This window comes from Trichosurus vulpecula, chromosome 2 (assembly GCF_011100635.1).
Source record: "Trichosurus vulpecula isolate mTriVul1 chromosome 2, mTriVul1.pri, whole genome shotgun sequence".
Lineage (NCBI taxonomy): Eukaryota > Metazoa > Chordata > Mammalia > Diprotodontia > Phalangeridae > Trichosurus > Trichosurus vulpecula.
In genome coordinates, this window is record NC_050574.1 from 52595317 (window position 1) to 52621322 (window position 26006).

General features: G+C 41.0%; 1 protein-coding gene across 1 annotated transcript in view; it reads left to right on the forward strand.

Moving 5' to 3' along the window:
* The first annotated feature begins 232 nt into the window (after window positions 1–232).
* Window positions 233–26006, forward strand: part of MICOS10 (mitochondrial contact site and cristae organizing system subunit 10) — a 45107-nt gene continuing 19333 nt past the window's right edge. The window contains exon 1 of the mRNA XM_036746960.1: window positions 233–412. Within this exon, the coding sequence (XP_036602855.1) occupies window positions 349–412 (64 nt within the window). The 5' untranslated portion in view covers window positions 233–348. The remainder of the gene's footprint in view (window positions 413–26006) is intronic.

The following is a 26006-nucleotide window of genomic DNA, read 5'->3' on the forward strand; positions in this document are numbered from 1 at the left end:
CTCACACTAAGGGCGCTTCCGGGCCACGAGGAGGCCTCCAGTCGCTGACCTCACTGACAAGCCCGCCTGTCACTGGGCTCCCTTTAAACCAGGCTCCAAGGTCAGGCCGGGCCGCCTCACAGTCTGTCACCTTGACGACAAACCGAGAGGACATCCGGAAAAAGGCGGAGCCAACCGGGTCAATCTCGCGATAGTTGGTCCGCCGGCCCTCTCATTCTGAGCTCAGAGCGGAAGGTGGCCGACCTCTCGCGAGACTTTGCTTGTGTCAGGGCGCCCGGGCCGGCTGTGAGGGAGCTGAGGCTCGACTTGAAACTGAAGCTGGAGGGGCCGCAGCTGCTGCGAAGGAACATGTCCGACACAGACCTCGGCAGGAAGTGGGACCGGTGTTTGGCCGACACAGTCGTGAAGCTGGGTAAGGGGCCGGGGCCGAGCGAAGGCGGCGAGGGCAGGCCCGGGGAGGGTGGGCAGCGCGGCCCGTGGGCGGGTCTGCAGGCCTGGCCCGGAGGCCTGCGTGGGGCAGGACACGGCCGCGTGGGTTTGTGGAGCGGCAAAGGGCCCTGGGACCGTCACTGCTCTGATAGAGATCTCCTAGCGCCCTCCCAGCTCTGACATTGTGTTCTAAGGCCCCTCCCAGCTTAGAGTTGTGCGTTCTGAGGCGCTCCCCTGTCTGACATCCCACGTTCTAAGGACTGTAACCTTCTTGGGGTCCCCTGAGAGAAGACTCAGTCAGTAAATATTTGTTCAGTGCCCGGTGGGAGCTGAGCGCCTTCCCGAGTGATGGGGACACGGACAAAAGTGCCCCAGCCACTGTCTTTAAGGGTTTAATGGGGGGGACCGCACTCCCATGCCCAAGGATGTCCAGAATGAATACGGTGTGATTTGAGAAGGCCCTGTCGCCTGGGGGGGGGGGGTAAGGGGGGACACCAGAAAAGGCTTTGTGGGAAAGCTGGGGCGGAGGGCTTCAGGGGGATGCCAAGGAGCGAGGGCGGTCATCTCCTCATTGTTGAGCCGAGTGACCTTTTCTCTGGCCTCCTTCTGGATTTCTGTGTAAGCTTTGGTACCGATGCCCCCTGTTCTCCTGGATGCTCTTTCTTCCCTGGGTCTCTTGTGACAGTATTTTTCCCTAGGTCTGTGTCTTTGCACTGGCTTCGTTGCCTAGCATGCTCTCTCTCCTCAACTCTGCCTCTAAGAATCTTTAGCTTTCTTAGGCTCAATTCTATATGAGCCTTCTATATGAGGCCTTTCTTGATTTTCCCCACTGTCTATTGTCTTTCCTTACTTCTATTCTATACATTTTCTGTACCTGTTTATGGACTTCCCTTATTGCCTTCTTCAGTAGCTTGTAAGTTTCTTGAGAACAGGGCCTATTTTTAAAAAATTTTTCTTTGTATCTCCATCACTTAGCACGGCACCTGGCACATAGTAAATGCTTAATAAATGCTTGTTGGTTGATTGACTGATTCCAGATATGAGTACAGCTAATCCAGAGACATGAGATGGGAGAGGGAACATTTTATGTGAGGAACAGCAAAGTAAGCCAGTACGGCTGGACCATGGTATGTGGAGTGCAAGAATGTTTAGGAAGACTGAAAAGACTGGATGGCATCAGAGCTTTAAATGCTACAGAGCGACACTTTTATTTTCTCTTAGAGGTACTGAGTTTATCGTTTGGAAAGGGAGGAAATGGTCAAACCTGCAGTTTAGGACAATCATTATGGCAGGTGCATGGAGGATAGATGGGAGTGGGGAGAAATTTGAGACAACACAAATGGGCAACTATTCTTGAACTAGGGTGGTGGCTGTGTGAATGGAGAGAATGAGATATAGTTTAGAGATGTAGAGAGGGACAACAAGATTTGGCCCCTGATGTGTGAGGAGAGTGATGGTGAAGGCTAGAGCATGCCACTGAGGTTGTGAGGTTGGTTGCCTGTAAGGAGGGTGGGCCCCTTGTAGTAACTGGGAAGTTTGGAAGAAGAATGTGTTTATGAGGAAAGATAATAAGTTCTGTTTGATATGGCTACCAGACTTTTAGTTTGTTGGTCAGGAGAGACTAGGGCTGTCTATGCAGATCTGGGAATCGTCTGCATAGAGATGATAATGGACCCTTCAAAGCAGATGAGGTCACCAATTGAGAGAATGTAGGGAGAACAGAAACTTATGTAGATGTGAAGTTATTAAAGGAGATTGAGATGCAACAGGCAAACAGGTAAGAGGAGAACCAGGAAGGAGTAGGGTCACGAAAACTCTCAGATGAGAAAGTATCTGGGAGAAGGTGGTCAGCAGTGTCATGCTCCAGAGAGGACAAGCATGATTGAGAGGATTGAGGCTGTTAGATTTGGAGAGAGCAATTTCAGTTGAGAAGCAACGTGTTAAAGAACATAGAGAAGCAGTGTGTTGTAGTGGGAAAGTCAGTGGATTTTAGGTACCTGGGTGGCCAAATTCTAGTAATGCTGCTACTTAACCCTGCGCATATTTTCTCTTACATGATAAAAAGAGAAGGTTAAATTTGATGATCTTGTCTGGGTTCAATTTTATGATCAGTCAGTCAGTAAACATTTATTAAGCAGCTACCATGTGCCAGACACTGGGTATACAAAGAAAGGCAAAAGACAGCCCTTGCCCTCAAGGAGCTCATAGTCTAATGGGGGAGACAACATTCAAACAACTATGTGTGAATGAGCTATGATAAGTTAAATAGGAAATAATCAAAAAATGGAAGGCACATTTAGAAGGCTTGAGAAAGGCCTCTTGTAGAAGATGGATTTTAGCTGGGATCTGAAGGAAGCCAGAGAAAGCCAGAGGGCAGAGATGAAGAGCAAGAACCTTCTAGGCATGAGGGACAGCTATGGTTGGAGTTGGAGTGTTTTGTTTGAGGAACAGCAGGGAGGCCAGTGTCCCTGAATTGAAGAGTAGGTGGGAAGTAGGATGTAAGGTGTAAGAAGACCAGAGAGTTGGGGGAGAGGACCAGGTTATCAATGGTTTTGAATACCAGACAGGATTTTATATTGGACTCTGGTGGTGATAGGGAACCATTGGAGTTTGTTGAGTAGGAAAATGACATGGTCAGATATACTTTTTGTGAAAATCACTGATGACTAATTAGAGGATTTTCTGGAGTGGGGAGAGACTTGCGGCAGGAAGCTATTACAACAGTCCAGGCATGAGGTGATGGGGGTCTGCACCAGAGTGGTGCCAGTGTAAGAGGAGAGAAGGGGTCAGATTGGAGAGCTGGTGCAAAGGTGAAATCAACAGGCTTTTGTAGTCCAGGAGACACCCAAGATGAGACAAAGTGAGTCTGCCAGAAACAGGACTTGAACGGAAGGCTTCTTAATTCTAAAGGCCAAGCCTGTATTCATTATGCTGTACTTCCTCTGTGGATATTTTAGAGGTTTAACGTGACATCAGAGTACAGTGGGAAAAGTACTAGAATTTTATCAACCCACCAAGCCTCTATTAAGTACCTGCTATGTGCACAACAGTGGGGGATATAAATATAAATACAAAAGTTAAACAGTGAGTGCCTTCAAGAAGTTTATATTTTCTTCACGAAGAAGAGTAAGAAAAACAACATGCTCATAGATAAGTAAATACGAAATAGATAGATATAAGGTAGCAGTAAGAACCAAGGCAATAAGAAAAGGCCCCTTAAAGGACGTAGCACCTGAGCTGTGCTGGGAAGGAAGTTCTTGGTTACTAGGGACAAAGAAGAGAATGGAGTAAGCCAGGCACAGAGAAGAACTTGTGCAAAGGCCTGGAGGCAGGAGATGGACTATACAGAGAATAGCAAGTAGGACAAGTTTGACTGGGGGGTAGAGTGAATGAGGTGAGAAAAGGTAATTAACCTATGAAGATAGGCTGAAGTCTGATAGTGAATGGTTTTAAGTGTCAGAGAGAAGACTTAGTATTTCATTGCATTAGCTAGACAGGTAGATAATGCTATGTGTCAGGCATTGCTGACACACCAGGGAGAAAAGTATTAGGAAACAAGACTCCCTACACACAAGGAACTTACATTCTTCTGTTGTTCAGTTGTATAAGTCATGCCTGACTTTTTGTGACCCCATTTGGGGTTTTTTTTGGCAAAGATAGTGGAGAGATTTACCATTTACTTTTCCAGCTCATTTTACAGATAAGGAAACTGAGGCAAACAGGGTGAAGTGACTTGCCCAAGGTCACACAGCTAGTAAGTTTCCGAGGTCTGATTTGAACTTAGGTCTGACTCCAGGCCCAGTGCTCTAGCTACTGCACCACCTAGCTTCGGGGGTGGGGGGGGGAGGGAGGAAGCTGCTGTCAAGAAGGGTGAGAAGTACACCATAGAGAGTAGAGGTGGGAGTAGGAAAGAGGGATGACACGGTGACATCTGTGCTTTAGGAAGCCGGAAGGCCTGATGACAGTTCCAGCTCTGACTTTGACATGAATGCTGATTATTCTAGGGAAGGTAGGGCAAAAATCTCTTGAGTCCCGTTTTCCTAATCTGTAAAATGTGGATAACCGGACTTGCACAGCCTCTATTACAAGATTATTAGGAGGAAAGTGCTTTATTAACAATTAAAGAAATTCATCTCACCTTCTAAAATGACCTGTGATATTACCTGGCCCATGGCATTCCTTTGGGCCAGGACGTTTACATGTGATTCCCTTGTGGAGTCCCTTGGGCAACCTGCCGATGATTCATGTGAGTGAGGATATGGTCCAAAAGAAGGAATTTTGGGTAAGAAAGCTTGGGCTTGGTTCCCATTTATTCTGGGATAGCAGCTTAGTGATCACAGTCAAGTTACTTCACTTTTTCCTTACATCTAAGGGGCAGAGGGTGTATTGTGAAGTGGGGAGATTGTTGTACTAACTCAGGGCTTCTAAATCTGGAGGCCAAGAACTTATTTTTTGGGGGGAGGGGCAGGGTAGTTGGGGTTAAGTGACTTACCCAAGGTCACACAGCTAGTAAGTGTGTCGAGTGTCTGAGGCCGCATTTGAACTCAGGTCCTCCTGATTTCAGGGCCGGTGCTCTACTCACTGCGTCACATAGCTGCCCCCATTTTTTTTTAATATATTGAGAACTATATTTCAATACGTTGGTTTCCTTTGTATAGACAGTTTTTGCTTTATGTAAATTTGCATTATACCAATTCATCTTTATGTAAAGAATTTTGAAAGAAACTTGCATTCCAAAAAAACACCCATGTTAACTTTACTGTACAGTGTTGTGCTTGCTCTCTGCTGCTGCTCCTCAGCTTGGCACTCTGCCTGCCCCCCCTTCCCAAGAAAAAAAAAACCTTAAAAAGCCCAACAAACCCTACAAGTAGAAGCAAAAGAATGGAATCGCCACTGCCCCGGATCGGGGACTTGGTTTAAGACATCTGGTGTAGGAGAGGAGACCTTTGCCCCACTCTACCAGCCTATCCCATGTCCAACCCTTGCGTCTTGCTCTTGGGTACCATGTGTCTGTCCCTGGCACCCCCCTACCCCCCATGTTGCCTGTCATCTCTTGTCTGTGTCCAATCCCAACGTATCTGCCCACTGTTCTTTCTCTTGGTTCCAGCCAGCCTCCATGCATCTGGCCACAGTCCCCTTATGTTCCGCTTCCTGTTTTTTTTTTCTTTGTCTCTGGCCTCCTCAAGTCCTTGAAATATGTGCTGGCCCTCTCTTTCCACAGGTGTGTGGCCCTTTTTTGTCTCCCACCCCCCTTTTCTCATGTCTGCAGGCAAATTTGCATCATGCAAAAATTGCTTTACATAGAAGTCTGCAGAATTTACCTAAAGTGAGAACTTCCTGCAATCCTGTATATTTTGTTTTATGTATTTAGAAACGGTGTCTTGAAAAGAGGTTCATAGGCTTCACCAGATTGCCAGAAGATGCCATGACCCAAAAAAGGTCAGGAATCCTTTCCCCAGATAATCTCCAAGGTCATAGATGATAAGCTACTCTCTCTTGGTTCTCCTCCTAGCTGTCCAATTCCTTCTTAGTCTCCTTTGCTTGATCTTTATCCAGACCCCATCCACTAATGTTGGGTATCCTATAGGGCTCTGCCCTGGGCCTTCTTCTCTTTTCTTTCCATAGTGTTTAACATGGTGGTCTCATCAACTTCCATGGTTTCAACCCTCATCTCTATGCTAATTATTCTCTAATCTATGTATCTAGCCCTACCCTCTCTTCCTATCACCAGTGTTGCAGGTCCAACTGCCTGTTTGTAATGGCAAACACCCTAGCATACCCTGGATGGCCTGCTAGCATAGGTTCTTTGATCTGCTTTTAAAGGAAAAATAGCTTCTAAAGGGGTCAACAATCTTACTTTAATCATTTGATAGATAGATATCATTTACTTAATTCAGGGAAAAGGTCAACACCCTGAACATATTGACAAGCAGAGAAAATACAGAGAAAATAGCACAGATCAACAGAGAGATCCATCTGTCTTACCAAAGCAATATATACATAGTTACCAGAGAGAAGCACCAACATCTGGGTTTTCAAAGGGGAGGAGCGGGGCGGGGCTCCTTAATGTCTATCCAGAGTCTTCTCTGGCCAAATCACAGGAACTTTCTTCCAACGAGTGAGCCCCCAAAGCAAAACCTCACCTCAGAGTATATATACTCTTCTCAGAGCCAGAGAGCCTTACAACTCTCATGACTCAGTGCCTGATTAGAAATTCGCAAAAGGTGTGAGCCTTCCTACAAGCAAGCTTCATCCTAAGGCAAATCCCTCCCCCAGTGGGCTCCACTTGAGGCCTATTTATGGCTGGGGAAGATCTTCAAATCTCATTAATGTTACACTATTATCTTCAACTAGATGTTGTACAGACATCTTAAATTCAACAATTTAGTCCAAAAATGAACTCATTATCTTTTCCCCACAACCCTTCCCTCTTCCAGACTTGCTTATTTTCTAATCCTAATTCTCTGTTACTATACAGAAATCCATCAGCCTCCTAGGCTCCGTAGGTAAGCCATTTAACCTCTCTGTGCCCCAGAAAGCTCAATGTTGGAGGATTTAAGGTGCAGATGGTTTGCTGATCCCTTGTCAGTGGAGGGAGCTTCTATATGAGAAATGCTTCCACATGACAAACAGATCTGGATTCCTTCCGCCAAAAAAAAATTATATGCATATGAGAAAGTGCCTGATGTGTCTGAAACAGAATCATACTCAGGTGTGAGATGAATTTGAAGGAACTTGGTTTAAAAAGCAGTGGTCCTTAATTCCCAGTACTCCAGTGATTAATTAGGTTGGAAAGGCATTAATGAGTTCGAGTTCCTGTAGCTGTCTTCAAGTTTTGAAATGATCCAGTGCTTTCCATTTCCTCACTGATAAGAAAGGCCAAATACCACAATAGACAAAATGCCTAGAAGTCTCCACATCTTAGCAACTTTCTCAAAATTGGCTTTCTTTTAAGTGCTTGCTGAGGAGGAACCTAGCTTTGAATCTGGGGGAATCAAATTTACCTTTCTGGGTTTCTCTTGACTTTGGTGTTTGTATTTCACAGTTCTTTCTCAGCTTTAGTTTGAAAAACTTCTATCCCATTAAGTCCCATTTTTTTCTTTGTAGGATAATGGTCACATTTGCAGGGTAAGTTATTCTTGATTTTAAACCTATTTCTTTTGCCATGTAGTATTCAGGATTTCCTTTTGTGTGTACTAGAAGCTGTCAAATTTTGTGTGATCCTGACTGTAGTTCTTTCTGGATGCCTGTAGTATTTTTTCTTTTGCCTTAGAAGCTTTAGATTTTGATTTTGACATTCCTGGGACTCACCCCCCCCCCCCGTTAACTTGTAGGTTCTGCCTGTCTTTACTTTGACCTTTGGATCAAGTAGTTCTGAGCAGTTTTCATTTGAAATCTTCATTTCATTTATATTTCATTCTTGAAATGTTGTATCCAGGCTTTTTTTTTTAATATCATGATTTTCAGGGAGTCTCATGATTCTTAAATTATTTCTTCTTGGCCTATTTTTCAAGTCAGTTGCTTTTTATTTTGTTCTGATATTTCTTGTCTCATGGGGTCATTGATTTCTCTTTGGTCTGTTTACAATTTTCAGGAATCCATCTTCTAAGGTATTTAATTCTTCCAGTTCTTTGCTTCAGAGTTTTTATTTCTTGCTTCATTTCTTAGAGATATTTATGTAGTCCTTGCAGAAAGTCCATTTTTTTCCTTTGACTCTCTTTTGCAGCAAATTATTCTCTTTTGGAGCTCTCCAGATCTACAATAATTTTTTTGTACTGGTTCTTGTTTTCTCTCCAACTTTAGTTCCTGAATCACAACTTTGTGCTAAGGCCAGTCTCTACCCCATGATTTAATTTTGGACGGGGTAGCTGATCCTGCATGGTCCCACTGAGTCCCCCAGGTTTCTGTACTGACCTCTTCCACCACTCCATGGTTAGAACTCTCTGGATCTGGATTTTCAGAAGCATCTTTGGTGTCTTAAGACAGTGTTAGGGACTTCAGAGCCGTGGGCTGTCCCTTTCTGAATGCTGTGGCACCTTGATGGTCACTGCCCATTAACACAGCCCCCACACTGGGGCTCTCTGACCATCCTGGTTTTTCTCTAAGTGAGCCCTATCTTTTTGCTGCCTTCAGGCAATGAGCTTTGCTGATTACACTTGTCTCTCTGGGCAGTGCTGGCATGGGTTTTGTAGGTGGTCCCCTTTACTGTGGCCTCAGCCTTCTGGCAGACCTACTGTGTACTTCTAAAGTGGAAGAAATCATTTCCTATAGTTTTTTATTGGATTTCTTGATCATTATTCCACTTGCTTCAACTTCAGAGTTTTGCTGGAATAGGTAGATGGGAGTTGAGTGGAGCTTGAGAGGAGCTGCCATCTTGCTTGGAAGACTGCCATGCCTCGATGCCCTTCACCTTAGTCCTAAAGAGTTAACTTGGTCCACTGAGAAGGCAAGTGATTCATCTAGGGTCACACAGCAAATAGATATCAGACAGAGGAATTAGACCCAGTTCTTTTTGACTCAGAGTTTGGTGCTCTGTTGACTGCCCTCTTGCAGTCATATTAATGTCTTGCTCTTTCCAACTTTTTCAGTGAGGTTCACATAGAAATAGTCTTGAACAATAAAAATACTGCCTACGTGACCCAAGGCAAATCACTTAACCTTTCTGGGCTTCAGTTTCTTTATCTGTAAAATGAAGGGTTAGGATGGTCTGACCTAAGGTACCTTTTAGCTCAGAATTCATAACTTTAATATAGTAGAGGAATGGCTTGACAGTTAACAGGGATGTGAACTGTACTTGTGATTTCAGTGATATAGGAAACTACCAGGTGAGGAAAATCCCTCGATCAGTTCAAGTCAGCACTTTCTGATGGTTTAAAGTGTCAGAGTGGCCTGGGTTTCTTAGAGGTCAAGTGACTTGCCCAGGCTCACACAACCAACATCATCCTGGTTCTGAAGCCAGTTCTTTATCCTCCATGCACAGTTTCCTCAAATCAATGAAGATCTATTGGTATAGCTGAATTTTGAGTTAGAAGTAGGGAAGGATGGGGCAGATAATTTAGGTGTTGAGAACACTGTAAGCCAAAGCCAGAAGCATTGTGGTACTGGGGAGTAGGAGCTAAGAAAGTCAGGAGGATTAGGAGATCCAAATTATTCTGCAGGTGAAGTACTTCTTCACCCTTTCAACTTTTCCTTCCATTCACCCCTGGCCTCCCCAAACACACTCTCTTTCCAAATCCTGCCTATTTTTCAAGGCTCAGCTTAGGACCTGTGTTCTCCATGAACATTTCTGAGGTTGTTTTGGCCCACATTGTCTCACCACTTTGAATTGCTATTCCATTCACAGTCAAAACAGGAATTTTACTGGATGGTATTTTGAAGTCCCTTCTAGCTGTTAATCTTATGATCCATACACTATCTTGTACAACATCTGTTTGTGTTTTAATTGTAAATTGTCCATTGTGTATTCTTTAAGCATTTTCGTTCAGTTTTAACCTGGAGGAAATCAGTTCATCTCTCTGCTTACCCTTTTGTTGTCTTGAATACTAAGCAACCCAGGTTACCTACTGAGTCTTTTATAGACTTGTCATTCAACAAGTCTTGTACTTAATTAGGTGCCAGGCACTTTGCTAAGGGATTCAAAGAAAAGCAGTAACAACCCCTGCCCTCAAGAAGCTCCCATTCTAATTAGGGAGACAACATGTAAACAACTAGACATAGACAAAGTAGATGTGCAGTAATCTCAGAGAGGAAAAGACTAGCAGCTGGCAGAACTCAGGCGAAGAAAGTCCGGGAAACTAAGGAAGAGGTAAGGAGGGAGAGCCTTTCAGGTGCGGTTACAACCAGTACAAAGGCATAAAGATTTGGTCCTGGAAGTAGTAGAGAGCCACTGTAGTTTATTGAATGAGATAAGGAGGTGACATCATATCTGTGCTTTAGGAGAAACATTTTGCCAGCTGGGTGTAGTATGGTTTGGAGTGGGGAGAGATTTGAGATGCTACTGAAGTCTAGTCAAGAGGTAATAAGGGTCTGTCCTAGCATGGTGGATGGGTGAGTGGAGAGAAGAGAACATAAAGCTAGAAATGATAATATTTGGCAATGGACTGGTTAGATAAGTGGAGTGAGTGAAAATGAGGAATCTAGGTTGTGAGCCATGGTGTCTTGAGAGTAATAGGGAATTTGAGAAATGGGGAGTTCTCTTATGAACATGTTGAGTTTGAGGTGCCTACCAGACATCCAGTTTGAAATATTGTAAAGGCAGTTGGTCATGTAGGATTGAAGCTCAGGAGAAGTATCAGAACTGCAAATGTCATTCCAAAAGACTGATGTTGAAAATGCTATCCACTTCCAAGAATGCAAATCGAAGCATACTCTTTTCTTTTTTTCTTCTTTCTCATGGTTTTTCCTGTTGGTTCTAATTCTTCTTTACAACATAGCTAGTGTGGAAATAGCTTTAATATGATTGTACATGTGTAGCCTATGTCAGATTGTATGCTGTCTTGGGGAGGGGAGGGAGGGAGAGAAAATTTACAACTCAAAAACTTAGAGAAGTGAATGTTGAAAACTAAAAATAAGTGTGTGTGTGTGTGTGTGTATGTGTGTGTGTGTAACAAAAATATTTGCAAAAAAACCCAACAGCCTGCAAATGTAGATCTAGGAATCATTTTCACAGGTTATAATTTAATCTGTCAAAGTTGATGAGATTACCAAGTGAGATAATAATATTAATAATAATAATAACATCTAGCATTTATATAGTACCTTGAGATTTGCAAAGTAGTTTACAAATATTATTTCATTTGATTCTCACAACAGCCCTGGGAGGTGGGTGCTCTTGTTAACTGTATTTTATAGATGAGGAATCTGAGGCAGATAGGTTTTGCCTTGCCCGGGATCTTGTAGCTAGAAAGTGTCAGAAGCTGGACTTGAACTTAGGTCTTCCTGACTCCAGGCCCAATGCACCTGCTCCACCTAGCTGCCTCTAGTATAGAGGGAAACCAGAGGAGGACCCCAGGCATTCCCTAAGGTACATCCTTAGCGAATGGGTTCGTCTAGGATGAAAAACAAGCAGAAGAGTATGGAGAAGAACGAGGGAAGAATAGTGTCACAGAAACTGTAAGAGAAGATGGGTGTCCAGGAGGTGAACAACTAGAGGTTGGGAAGGATGAACACTGAAAAAATACCATTTGATTTAGCACATTAAGAGATCATTTCTGACTTTGGACAAAGCAGTTGGATGGTGCCTGGGTCTAAAGTACTTACACATTTGAAGTTAAGCATTTTGTGGGATTCTGCCAGTTTTCTTTTTTGATCTTGAATACTTCTAGACATTTTACCAACCTTTTAATTCAGCTGTATATGTAACTTCCTATTAGGAAATTTTAAGTGATTTCTAAGGAGTGTTTGGAGGTAGTCAGTCAAACAATATAAACCATAAAAATCTTTTGTATTTAAACAAGTTGAACATGATGTTGGTTTAGGTTGTGATAACAGTCTCATTGCAGGAAATTAAAATAGAGTGAGGAATATTGTATTTTATGAATGCCATGTCCATTTGCTTCATGTGAACAACCATAATTTTGTTTACTAAGTTTGCGAATTCATTTAAAATTTTTATCAGGCTTTATTTAATTGTTATGTTCTTTTGGCATTTAATTAAAGGGATTTACAATTTTTTTGGTAAATATTTTCTTGTAAGTAATTTTCATTTAAGTATGTGCAAGTCTTAGGTTCTCAGTAATGAAAGTAGAAAACATTTGACATACTATCAGAGCTACTTCTTGAGGCAAAACTGGGCCTACCACCAAGAAAGCCCAGTTTAATCCACATTATATTTGGATAACTGAGTTTGATGAAGTACAGCTGACTTCGATGCCTACTCTCAGAACAAATCTTAGATCTTACTTGGGCTCAAGCATAGTGATAGGGAGTGACAAAATCCTAAAACCTCTGGAGAGGTAATATCATAGAATGTTTGAACTAGAAGGGACCTTGCAACCTAGTTTAGTGGCAGGGCCTGGATGATGGTGTTCTTCTGTATCAGTTTTAGGGTATCTAAACTCCTGGATGGCTTGGTGTAAGGGATGAGAAAATGAGGGGCCATAGTTTTTTGAAGCGATAGGAAGTATGTCCATTAGATTTACTTGTGATGACAAGCTGAAAATGCATAGTTAATCTATTGAATGACATTTGAGATGCAAAAAAGATCATCTTGGCATGTTTAGATGGTGGGTTGAATCTAATAAAATGAAATCTAATAGCAGTATCTCAAAGAAAGAGGGAAAGGATCTATATGTACAAATATATCTATATGTATGTGCATGTGCATGTGTGTGTGTGTGTGTGTGTGTGTGTGAACTCTTTGTGGTAGCCCAAAATTGGAAATCAAGGGGAGATCCTCTTGAAGAATGATTAAGCAAATTGCAGTATGTGAATGGAATGGAATGTTATCATACCGTAAGAAATGATGAAGGCATCAAGTCACTAGGCATTTAGTAATAAGCCTTTGTGCCCGACACTGTGCTAAATATTGGGGATGTGAATGAAATAGACAGTTCTAGAGTAAAGTGAGAAGATTCCTGTGAACTGATGCAGATTTAAGTGAGCAGAGCTAGAACAGTTTATGCAATGATAACGAGTCAATGAAATGGTCAGTCACAAGTCTAGAAGGATAAAATGCAATGTTCATTTCTTGATGGAGAAGCTATGAAGTGAAAACAAAGAAAGACACGTGCGTTTTTGGACATGGCCCATGTGGGAATTCATTTTTCAGGACTATGTAGCTGTGTATCAGGGGCTTTATTTTTCAGTGTGTATTGTTTTTTAAATTTGCTTAATTGGAGGTGTGTGGGGGAGGGACAGATTAATTTTTTTTTTTATTTTTGAAGAAATATAATGACATCCAACCATTTTGGAGAACAATTTGGAACTATGCCCAGAGGGCTATAAAACTCCATATCCTTTGACCCAGCAATACCACTTCTAGGTGTGTATCCCAAAGAGATCATAAAAAGGGGAAAAAGACCCATATGTACAAAAATATTTATAGCAGCTCTTTTTGTGGTGGCTAAGAATTGGAAGTGGAGGGGATGCCCATCAGTTGGTGAATGGATGAACAAATTGTGGTGTATGAATGTAATGGAATACTATTGTGCTATAAGAAATGATGAGCAGACAGATTTCGGGAAAACTTGGAAAGACATGAACTGATACTAAGTGAAGTGAGCAGAACTAGGAGAACATTGTACGTAGTAACAGCAACATTGTGCGGTGACTTAACTTTGATAGATTTGGCTCTTCTGAGCAATGCAGTGATCTAAGACAATTCCCAAAGACTCGTGATGGGAAATGCTATCCACATCCAGAGAAAGAACTATGGAGCCTGGATGCAGATGGAAGCAGACTATTTGCTGTCTTTTTGTTGTTGTTTTGTTTTGTTTCTTCTTTCTTGTGGTTCCTCCCATTGGTTCTAATTCTTCTTTTACAATATGACTAATGTGAAAATATGTTTAATATGAATGTGTAAGTAGAGCCTGTATCAGATTCCATGCCATCTTGGGGAGGGGGGAGGGGAAGGAAGGAGGGGGATAATATTTAAAACTCAAAAGCTTATGGAAGTGAATGTTGAAAACTGAAAATAAATAAATAAATATAATGGCAGCCGATGTAGAGTTTTTTACTTTGGCTAAAACTTCAACTTCATAAGTACAGGATAGAGGAGTTATAGCTAGATTATAGTTTCTGTGAAAAAGATCTGAGAGTTTTAGTGAATTCCAAGTCCAGTATGAGTCAGTGTGATGCAGCAGTCAAAAAGCTAATATTCTAGGCTGAATAAGATTGGTATAATGTACAGAATGAGTAAGTGAAAGATCTGTTGTCCTCTCCCTACGTCAGATCCTATCAATTTTAGGGAGGACAGTGATCTGGAGGGCTAGGGGACTGGAAACCATGCCATAGTTAGGATCATTTGAAGGAATTGCAACTGTTTAGCCTGAAAAAGAGATGATTTGAGCTGGGAAAGTGGAAAGGTAAGTTGGTCAAAATGAAAAAAATTTTCAAATATTTGATCATCTGGCACAGGGCTGTCCAACCTTAGGTTTTTATTGAAATAATAGACAATATATTTTGATTTGCCATTTTAGTGAGAGCTCTGAGGTAGACTGGCTTCCTTTACTAAAGCATTTATGTAAATTTCTATGCTTGTAGGCTGGCTGCATAAATCTGTGGGGTGGGCTGCATTTTGGACAGCCCTGATCTGGCATATGGAAGAAAAGATTAGACTTGTTTTGCTTGCCCCTAGAAGGCAAAACTAGAAGCACTGGCAGAGAGGCAGATTTAGGCTGAATGTAAGGAAGAACTTTCCAACAACTAGGAACTTTTCCAGAGTGGAATGGATTGCCTTAGTATGTAGTATATTCCCTTTCAGTAAAAGGCTTCTGGGAGCTAGTTGGTACAGTGGACAGAATACCAGTCTTGAAATTCGGAAGACTTGGCATCAGATACCACCTCAGACACTTATTAGCTGTGTGACTGGGCAAGTCTTTGGTCTGCCTTGGTCTGCTTTGGCTTCCTTGTCTGTAAAATGTGGATAATAGTAGCTATTGTGATAGTTGTTGTGAGGATAAAATGAGATAATATATTCATAAATACTAGGAAGGAGGAGGAGGAGCAAGTGTAGCAGCAGCAGCAGCAAGTAGAACAAGTAGACATTGGATGACCCTTTGGTGGTATTATATATGAGAGTCTTTCAGATGTGATTCTGTTTTATTTCTATCATGACCCTGTTGTCACTCAGTTCTGAGTGCTATGATCTCACATTGCTAAATACTGTGCTCTCATTACCAACTTGTTGCTTGTATCACTGGGGCCTTATTTGGGGATTCGGGGTTTTAGAGAGACCCTTTTTCGATTGACTTTGAGGTCCATAGGGAGGCCAAAGGAATATCATGTGGCTTATCACGAATATGTTTTAGAAGATTGGCTCCTGGATAGTTTTCTGTATTTGTGAGGTATTTATGCTTGCTATATGGTCAGTTCTTGTTGAAAAGTGCTATGTCCAGCTAAAATACATAAATTCCTTTCTGTTCCCATTTAGTAGTCACCAGAGGTTTATCATTTTTAACTTTTCTAAAGTTCTGTTCAAGGCCTTAACTTTTTATTTATCTTTATCTAGGTCTAAAAAGGGTATATTGAAATCCTTCACTAGTGTGATTTTACTGTCTATTTCTTCTTACATTTTTATTAACTTATCCTTTAAGATGCTGTTTCATTTAGCATATTAAAGTATTGATACTGGTTCATCATCTATGGTTCTTTTAAACACAATGTAGTTTCCCAACTTACCTTTTTTATGTTTATTTTTATTTCACATTGTCCGAAATTATGACTACTATCCCTGCTTTTTGAGTTTACTGGAAGCTTAATTGCTTTTGCTGCAGCTCCTTATTTTAACTCTGAAGACTCTGTGTTTCTCATAACCAACATATTGTTGGATTCTGATTTCTAATCCATTCTGATATCCTCTTTTGTTTTATGGGTGAATTTATCCTGTTCAAATCAACAAACATTTATTCAGTTCCTGCTGCTACATGTATTAGGCATTGTGCTAAGTCCTGGGGATAGATACAAAGGCAGGCAAGAACAGATCTTGCCCTCAAGAAGCTCATAATTTAATAATTAACATCCATGGCTTTGATTGTTAATAGTGTATTTTTCTCTCTCCTATTTTCTTGTACTTTTTTTCTTTGCCCCCTCCTCCTCTCTTTACAGAGAAGAAGGCAGTGATAATAATAAACTGATAAACTATAACCGAAGTGACCTATTTCTACTCTGTTGCTCTTCTCATCACAGGTGTTTGCTCTTTAAATTTCTCCTTCACAATTCACTCTTTAACATTGTAGTTTGTTCTGCTTGTGGCTCTATTCCTTCACCTAACTTTCCTGTATGGTTAAATGTTTCTTCTCTCCCCGTGCTTGCCTGTTTCCCTGTTGAGTTTAGTGTATTTGTACAGCAAATTCTTTGTGTTCAGCTTTCTTTTGTCCAGTTCGAAAAATGAGGCTCTTGGGATAACCATGCCCTCTGTGCCTTTTTCCATACTTCATTTCATGCAACTCTGTTATAAGAAATAGTAGATTCTCCTTCCTCTTCCTTTTGTCCTCAATATATCCCCTTTTTTCTTTTATTTTTCTCCTAACCGCATCAACAAAACCACCCTCAGGCCCTCTGTCTCTTTTTTAACTTTCTCTATGACCCCTTTGGGAAAGGTAGGTTGTTCAGTGGATAGAGTGCCAGGCCTGAACTCAGGAAGATGAGTCTTCCTGAGTTCAGATCCAGCCTCAGACGTTGTTTGACCCTGAGCAAATCACTTAACTCTGTTTGCCTCAGTTTCCTCATCTGTAAAATGAGCTGGAGAAGAAAATCACTCCAGTATCCCAAATAGGATTACGAAGAGTCCCACTACTGAACAACAACAACATGGCTCTTTGAGACAATGGAATTCTGAGAGGACTCTTGCTTCTTTTTCTCCCCTAATAGAATTAGAATGTAAATTATGGAGCCCATTCCAATTGATCAAGTGTATTTAGCTTTCAGTTTTGCTCAACTACTCCTTCATACTGACCTTTTCATCTTAAATTTCTTTGATCTCTTTTGAGTATAAACCTAGCAGTGGTAAAGCTATGTCAAAGGACACACATACCGTATTTAGTAACTTTCTGTGTATAATTCCAAATTACTTTCCAGAATGGTTATTCACATTCATAGGTCCACCAAGATTATGTCAATGTACCTGTTTTGCCACAGTCTTTCCGACATGTCATTTTCCTTTTTTGTCATCTTTGCCAATCTGATAGGTGTGATGCGGGACCTTGGAATTACTTTAATTTGCAATTGTATGGGACAGGAACTTCACCCAAAATTAAACTCAGAGGCTTCTCAAGTAGAAAGTAGAAATGGGTTTTATTACAATCCCGCCAGAAAGGGCAGTCTCCGAACCCATAGACAAATCCGTAGGGAGAAGAGGGCACCCAGAAAGCAGAACTCAGTCATATACTCTCATGCAAACAACCCCCACCCACCACTAACCTTTTTACTCTCATTGGTGGAGTTCAGGTTCACAATCTAAACTCAGAAATCTACCCAGATACAAGGAACAAGGAACTGCTAATTTAGCCAATACCACCTCTTAAAAACACTTTTATTCTTATTTGGCGAGGCTCATGCTGGCTGCTCTAAGTTTCGTATTCCTACAGGTCAAGGACACCTACACCTTCAGCTCTATGGAAACAATACCCTTCCCCCCATCTCTTACATAGTTCTCTAATTATTAAGCATTTGGAACGTTTTTTTCCCTTTGATTAAAGATAACCATAAGATTTCTTCTCTTGAGAATTGCCTTTTCATATCCTTTGACCATTTGTCAATTGAGAAATGGCTCTTATACTTATAAATTTGAATCACTTCCTTCTAAGTTGGACATTTTTATTTTTAACAGTGACATTAGTAAAAAGGCATGGATGGCCTGCTTCTCAAATTTGCAGATGAAGGACTTAGAGGGATAATTAACCTTTAATAGATTCAGGATTCTTAACTGTCACAGATCAAAATACTGTACCGAGTCAAGTATGATGAAATATAATAAAGATAAATGCAAAGTCTTATACTTGTGTTCATAAAGAGGCCTTTGAAGCTTTGGAAAAAGAATTTAAGGAAGTGGTTGTTCTTCTTCAAAAGATCTGTGTGTCTTACAGACGTGGGCTACCGCAGTGTATTGGTGGCTCACCGAATATTGTCTTTTGGTTGGCTGTAATGCAAACTGATATCTTCATTGTTTCTCAAGATGATACTAATTTAGACTAGAATAGAATGCCTCAAAGGTCTTTAAGTTGTTTTGATTTTGGTTTCAAATTATTCAGTGCTAATTGTTGAATTAGCAAACATTTTGTTAGTTCTATTTTCAAACAATAGTTGGACAGAAATATACTTTCAGTTTGTCACTCCAATTTGGATAATGAAAAGTTGTGATTTTACTTTAGAAACATTTTCTGTTCCCAACCCAGAGGAATGTAGTTAGGTACTATATGGAACATGAACACAGATATTTGAAAGTTTTCTTTTGCCCTGGTTTCATGCTCTCAGAAAATGTGGTTTGAAACAGTTTATTAGTAAATATGCTGAATTGTTTAATTTGGCATATGCATTTCACTTTTGAAGCCAGGTAAAAATACAAAATAATATTTACTTCTATAAAAATAATTTGTTAGGGTAATATTTTTATTTGTAAGTTCTAAACCACTAGTGAAATTGAAGGTCAGTTCTAGATTAAATCCGATTTATAGAAAAGTTAACTGAATTGTTCATATTTATTTAGATATATGTTTGGGGTATAACTTGAATTTGAGGCCCAAAATCTGCCTTTAGTAGAATAAACAATGTAAGCACTGAGCATTTGAAAAATTTGTAACTGGGGAGGGTCATGGTTATAGTCAAGAGGATGTTAGAGCTGGAGGGGACAACAATGCAATGTTTCAGCAGTTTGCAGAGGTTGTTGGTAGGAATGGTTAAAAATTTTTTTTCAAAGTTTAAATGGACCCTTGCTGTCATGTGGTGAATATCTGGTCATGGTGGTGGTGACAAACAGAAATAACCATAATTACATACGATGTGATTGATGCAAGGCCATTACTGGATAAGAGGTTGGTGCCAGTGAGGAAGGGAAGTTTCAGTGGAGGAGAGGACATTTTTTGTTAAGCTTTAAATCATGTGAGGAGGAACAGTAGAAAGAGCACTGGATTCAGTAGCAAAGGGCTTGGTTCTGCTACTTCCAAGCTTTGTGACTGTAGCTACTCCATTAACCTTTCTGGGCCTCAGGTTATTCATCTATATGATGAAGCTTAGACTAGTTGGTCATTGGGTGATTTTTTTTTTTGGCATATTTATTTTTTTTTATTTAATATATTTAGTTTTCAGCATTGATTTTCACAAGAGTTTGAATTACAAATTTTCTCCCTATTTCTACCCTCCCCCCCACTCCAAGATGGCATATATTCTGGTTGCCCTGTTCCCTAGTCAGCCCTCCCTTCTGTCACCCCACTCCCCTCCCATCCCCTTTTCCCTTCCTTTCTTGTAGGGCAAGATAAATTTCTGTGCCCCATTGCCTGTGTATCTTATTTTCTAGTTGCACGAAAAATCTTTTTTTTTTTTTGTTTTTGAACATGTGTTTTTAAAACTTTGAGTTCCAAATTCTCTCCCCTCTTCTCTTCTCATCCACCCTCCCTAAGAAGTCAAGCAATTCAACATGGGCCGCATGCGTATCATTATGTACTCATGTGATATAATACTCATGTTGTGACTATTTTGCTGCTTCCTAACCTATCCCCCTTTATTGAATTTTCTCCCTTGACCCTGTCCCCTTTCGAAAGTGTTTGGTTTTGATTACCTCCACCCCCGTCTGCCCTCCCTTCTATCATCCCCCCCCCCTTTTTTTTTAATCTTCTTCCTCCTTTTTTCCTGTGGGGTAAGATACCCAATTGAGTATGTATGGTATTCCCTCCTCAGGTCACATCTGATGAGGGCAAGATTCACTCATTTCCCCTCACCTGCCTTCTCTTCTCTTCCTTCAGAACTACTTTTTCTTGCCACTTTTATGCGAGATAATTTACCCCATTCTATCTCTCCTTATCTCCCTCTCTCAATATAGTCCTCTCTCATCCCTTAATTTTATTTTATTTCTTTTAGATATCTTCCCTTTGTCTTCCACTCACCCTGTGCCCTCTCTCTCTCTCTCTCCCTCTCCCCCTCTCCACATACATACACACTCGCATATACATATATACACATAAACACACACACACACACATATATATATATGCATATTCCCTTCAGCTACCCTAATACTGAGGTCTCATGAATCACACACATCATCTTTCCATGTAGGAATGTAAACAAAACAGTTCAATGTTAGTAAGTCCCTTGCAATTTCTTTTTCTTATTCTTTTTCTTGATTACCTTTTCATGCTTCTCTTGATTCTTGTGTTTGAAAGTCAAATTTTCTGTTCAGCTCTGGTCTTTTCACTGAGAAAGCTTGAAAGTCCTCTATTTTATTGAAAGTCCACATTTTGCCTTGGAGCATGATACTCAGTTTTGCTGGGTAGGTGATTCTTGGTTTTAATCCTAGCTCCATTGACCTCTGGAATATCATATTCCAAGCCCTTCGATCTCTTAATGTAGAAGCTGCCAGATCTTAGGTTATACTGATTGTGTTTCCACAATACTCAAATTGTTTCTTTCTGGCTGCTTGCAATATTTTCTCCTTGGGAAACTTACAGTATTTTTCTCCTGGGAGCTCTGGAATTTGGCGACAATATTCCTAGGAGTTTTCTTTTTGGAATCTCTTTGAGGAGGCGATTGGTGGATTCTTTCAATTTCTATTTTGCCCTGTGGCTCTAGAATATCAGGGCAGTTCTCCTTGATAATTTCTTGAAAGATGATATCTAGGCTCTTTTTTTGATCATAGCTTTCAGGTAGTCCAATTATTTTTAAATTCTCTCTCCTGGATCTATTTTCCAGGTCAGTGGTTTTTCCAATGAGATATTTGACATTGTCTTCCACTTTTTCATTCCTTTGGTTCTGTTTTATAATATCTTGATTTCTCATCAAGTCACTAGCTTCCACTTGCTCCAATCTAATTTTTAAAGTAGTATTTTCTTCAGTGGTCTTTTGGACCTCCTTTTCCATTTGGCTAATTCTGCCTTTCAAGGCATTCTTCTCCTCATTGGCTTTTTGGAGTTCTTTTGCCATTTGAGTTAGTCTATTTTTTAAGGTGTTGTTTTCTTCAGTATATTTTTCAGTATTTTTTTGGGTCTCCTTTAGCAAGTCATTGACTTGTTTTTCATGGTTTTCTGGCATCCTTCTCATTTGTCTTCCCAGTTTTTCCTCTACTTCTCTAACTTGCTTTTCCAAATCCTTTTTGAGCTCTTCCATGGCCTGGGACCAGTTCGGGTTTTTCTTGGAGGCTTTTGTTGCAGGCTCTTTGACTTTATTGACTTCTTCTGTCTGTATGTTTCGGTCTTCTTTGTCTCCAAAGAAAGATTCCAAAGTCTGAGACTGAATATGGGTGCGTTTTTGCTGCCTGACCATATTCCCAGCCAACTAACTTGACCCTTGAGTTTTTCAGTGGGGTATGACTGCTTGTAGAGTTAAGAGAACTATGTTCCAATCTTGGGGGGATGTGCCAGCTCTGCCACACCAGCACTCCTCCTTCCCCAAGAACCCCCAACCCGGATTGGACTTAATCTTCAGCAGGCTCTTCACTCCTGCTCTGATCCACCACTTAATTCCCCCCACCAGGTGGGCCTGGGGCCGGAAGCAACTGCAGCTCTAGTTCTGTAGCTGCTCCACCTCCGCTGCCCCTGGGGCAGTGGCCGAACCACAAACTCCTACTCCTGCAGCTTTTCCCACCAACCTTCTCTGTTTTCTTTGGTGTTTGTGGGTTGAGAAGTCTGGTAACTGCTGCAGCTCACTGATTCAGAGCGCTAGGGCCTGCTCCACCTGGCTCCTGGTCTGGTTGGTCCTCGATGCCCATCCTGGGCTCTGCTCTGCTCCGCTCCCAGCTCCGTGCGGGATAGACCTCACGCAGAGACAATCCAGGCTGTCCTGGGCTGGAGCCCTGCTTCCCTCTGCTATTTTGTGGGTTCTGCAGTTCTAGAATTGGTTCAGAGCCATTTTTTATAGGTTTTTGGAGGAACTCGGCGGGGAGCTTATGCTAGTCCCTGCTTTCCAGCCACCATCTTGGCTCTGCCCCCAAGCCATTGGGTGATTTCTTAAGGGCCCTTCTAGCTTGTAAAATCTCATAATATATTTTTTGATGGAATTTAAAGTTGGAGAGAAGGCACAGCATCCAGAGTTAGAAGTCAGCTAGTCCAACTTCCTTTTTTTTTTTTTTTAAACAGTTCATTGAAGGGTGACAACTTGTTAGCAGTGAAGCAGGGACTAATGTTCAATTTTGGACATGCTAAGTTTAAGATGTCTACTGGGCATCCAGTTTGAGACATCTCCAACTGCCTTTCAGATATTTCAAACTGGATGTCTAATAGACATCTTAAACCCAACATATCCCCCCATTTCCAGTGTGTTGCCAAGGCCTGTAGATTTTGCCCTTGTAACATCTCTTTATTATGCCCTATTTTGTTCTCAGAGAAGCAACTAGATGGCATAGTGGGTAGAAGGCTGGGTCTGGAATCAGAACTAATTTCTGCCCCCCTCCCCCCCACTTAATAGTATTATATTTTTTCAAATTACATGTAAAGGTAGTTTTCAACATTCACTTTTATAATATTTTGAGTTCCAAATTCCTTCCTCCTCCCCAAGACGGCAAGCCATCTGATATAGGCTATACATGTAAATTAAACACTTCCACATTAGTCTTGTTATAAAAGAATAATCCGAACAAAAGGGAAAAATCATGAGAAAGAAAAAACAACCACCAAAGAGAAAACAGTATACTTTGATCTGCATTCAGCCTCTGTAGTTCTTCCTCTGGATAACATTTTCCATCACGAGTCTTTTTGAATGTATTACTGAGAAGAGCTAAGACTATCATAGTTGATCTTGCGCCGTGTTGCTGTTACCATGTACTCTCTTCTCCTGGTTCTTCTCACTTTCCTCATCATCAGTTCATGTAAGTCTTACCAGGTTAGAAAGACCTAATTTCAAATCTGGCTTTGGCTATAGTTATTTAGTTATTTAGTAGCTGTGTGGCCCTGGGCAAATCACTTAACCTCTGTTTTCCTGAGAGTCTGCCTTCAAGCCTCCACGCACACACTGTTCCATTTTCCATTTAGCCACCACAGTGATTTTCCTAAAGTGCAGGGCTAACCATGTTACCTTCTTACTCAATAAACTCCGGTGGCTCCCTGTTGCCTTCAGCATCAGTCAATCAGTAAACATTTATTAAGTGCCTGCTATGTGCCAGACACTGTGCTAAGCAAAGTCCCTGCCCTCAAGGAGCTCACAATCTAATGGGGGAAACAACAAGCAAAAAGATGTATACAGACAAGCTTTATGCAGAGTAAATAGAAAATGATGAGAGAGAAGGCACTAGAATTGAGGGGTTGGAAAAGGCTTCCTGTAGAAGGTGGGAATTTAGTTGGGACTTAAAGGAAAACAAGGAAGGCAGTAGGGGAAGATAAGGAGAGAGAACATTCAAGGCATGGGGAATAGCCAAAGAAAATGTCTGGAGCTGAGAGATGGAGTGTCTTGTCTCCGGAACAGCCAGGAGACCAGTGTCACTGGATTGAGGAGTATGCACTGGGGAAGAAGGTGTAAGGAGACTGGAAAGGTAGGAGGGGGCTAGGTTAGCAAGGGCTTTGAATGCCAAATAAGAGATTTTGCCTCTTTGTATTCCCAGTGCTTAATACAGTGCCTGGCACTAGTAGGCACTCAATAGATGATCTTTGACTGATTGCCTAGAAACTAGTCAGTCAGTAATTTTCTATTAAGTCCCTACTATGTGCCAGGAACCATCCCAAATGCCACGAATACAGAGGATCTCATAGTCTAATGGAGGAGACAGCACTCAAGCAACCTTGTACAAACAAGCTCACTACAGGATAACTAGGAAATAATTGGCAGAGGGAAGGCACTAGAATAAAGAGAGATTGGCAAAGTTTTCCCAGTCCCTGGAACTGGGCTATATATAGTTCTTTGAATATTCTATTGACAAATGAATCTATGGGAACTGATGAGATCATCAGCAGAGAGCCTCTTAAGAGAAGAAATGATGACTATGGGGAACACCCACAGCTAGGGCTTGTGATGTGCTTAGCCCTATGTCTGGCACATAGTAAGTGTTTAATAAATGTTTATTGATTGATATGGCTTGTGATATGTGAAGGAAATTGAGTAAGAGAAATAAGCATAACCTACATTTATCTAGCACTTTAAAGTTTACAAAGCACTCTGTGTATCTTGTGGCATTTGATCCTATTCTGTGAGGTAGATATTACAAGTAGTTCTGATTTCGCAAATGAGGAGAATGAGGCCTGGTGAGGTGATGTGACTAACGAAAAACTGCCAGAACTCTGACCCAAGAGCTTCTCAATCTAGTGTTCTATTCCACACACCATCAGAACTACAACAGAACAATGGGAATTATTTAAACATTTTTGCTTTCAAAATTGTTGAAGTGAAGTATTTTAGTTAGAAAATGAAAACTCTTCAATCAAGCAGTTATATTGTTTTTTTGGGGGGAATGAAAACTAGTTAGTTTACTTTTGTTTTCTTTATCCTACTTAAACCTATATCAAAATCCTTAGGATAATTTACATTTTCTGTAAAGCAAGTAACATAATTGCTGGAAGGTTAGTGGATTTGCTTTACTTTGACAAATGTTTACAAGTTAGAACAAATGTACTTGATTGTCAGAACCTGTACCTGTAAATGAGTAATAGTTCCTTTTAGGAAGTATGTTTTTATGGTCTTTTAAATAATTAAGTGAGGCAAATGATTTAAGTGGTAAAATCTATTTTTTACTGGAAAGGTAACCTCAGGAGAGCTGCCAGTTTCTTGGCTTCCATTGCATATGACTAAATTGGAATCCATTAGTTTTACTAGAGCCTTAAGGTCCTAAATATTCTACTCCGATTGGAGTCCTAATATACTTTTCAGTTTTTAGTCCAGAATTAGGGAACTCATGGTCAAAATTCCCTCAACTGATAGAGATTAGCAGCAACCTGGCCTGAAATTTACGCTGCCATAGAATGTTGCCTGGGCAGCAGTGAATTGCCCCTACGAGCTTGGTCGTTATAATTTCATGACACGCAGTTTTGATCATTTGACTGTTGTTTCTATTTACGTTGTTGCAGACAGTGTATATATTGTTTTCCTGGTTCCCTTTAATTCACTTTGCAGAATCAGTTCGTATAAATCTTCCCACGTTTCTCAGTATTCATCACATCCGTTGTTTCTTATAGCATAGTGATAACAATAGCTCGCGTTTATATAGCACTTCAAGGTTCTCAGAGCATCACATGGCTAGTGAGTGTCAAGGTTAAATTAGGGCCGGTTCTTCCTGACTCTGGGTCCAGTGCTCTAGCCACTGTTAGCTGTCCCTGTAATATTCTTTTACATTCATGTACCACAGCTTGCTTAGCCATTTCCTAATCATTGGATAGCTAGGTAATTTCCAGTATTTTGCTACTACAAAAAAAGTGCTGCTATAAATATTTGGTGTGGACATGGTCTTTCTTTTTTGATATTTGACCTAGCAGTGAAATCTGAGTTAAAGGGCAAGGTCATTTTTATTCCTTTTAACATAATTCCCCTTGCTTTCTAGAATGGTTAAACCAATTCATAGCTCCGCCAACGTTGCATTAGTGTGACCATCTTTCCATAGCCCCTCAAACATTGATTCGTTCCATCTTTTGCCATCTTTCCCAACGTAAGTGTTCTCCTTTGAAAAAGGAATGGTTCAATGTGGAGAAGGGCAGGATAAAGCAGGATATGACTGGTGCAAGAAGTCATCAGCACCACATAGACGAAAAAAGAAGGCTTATCTGCACCTCGGTTACTTTTTGCAGCCGTTA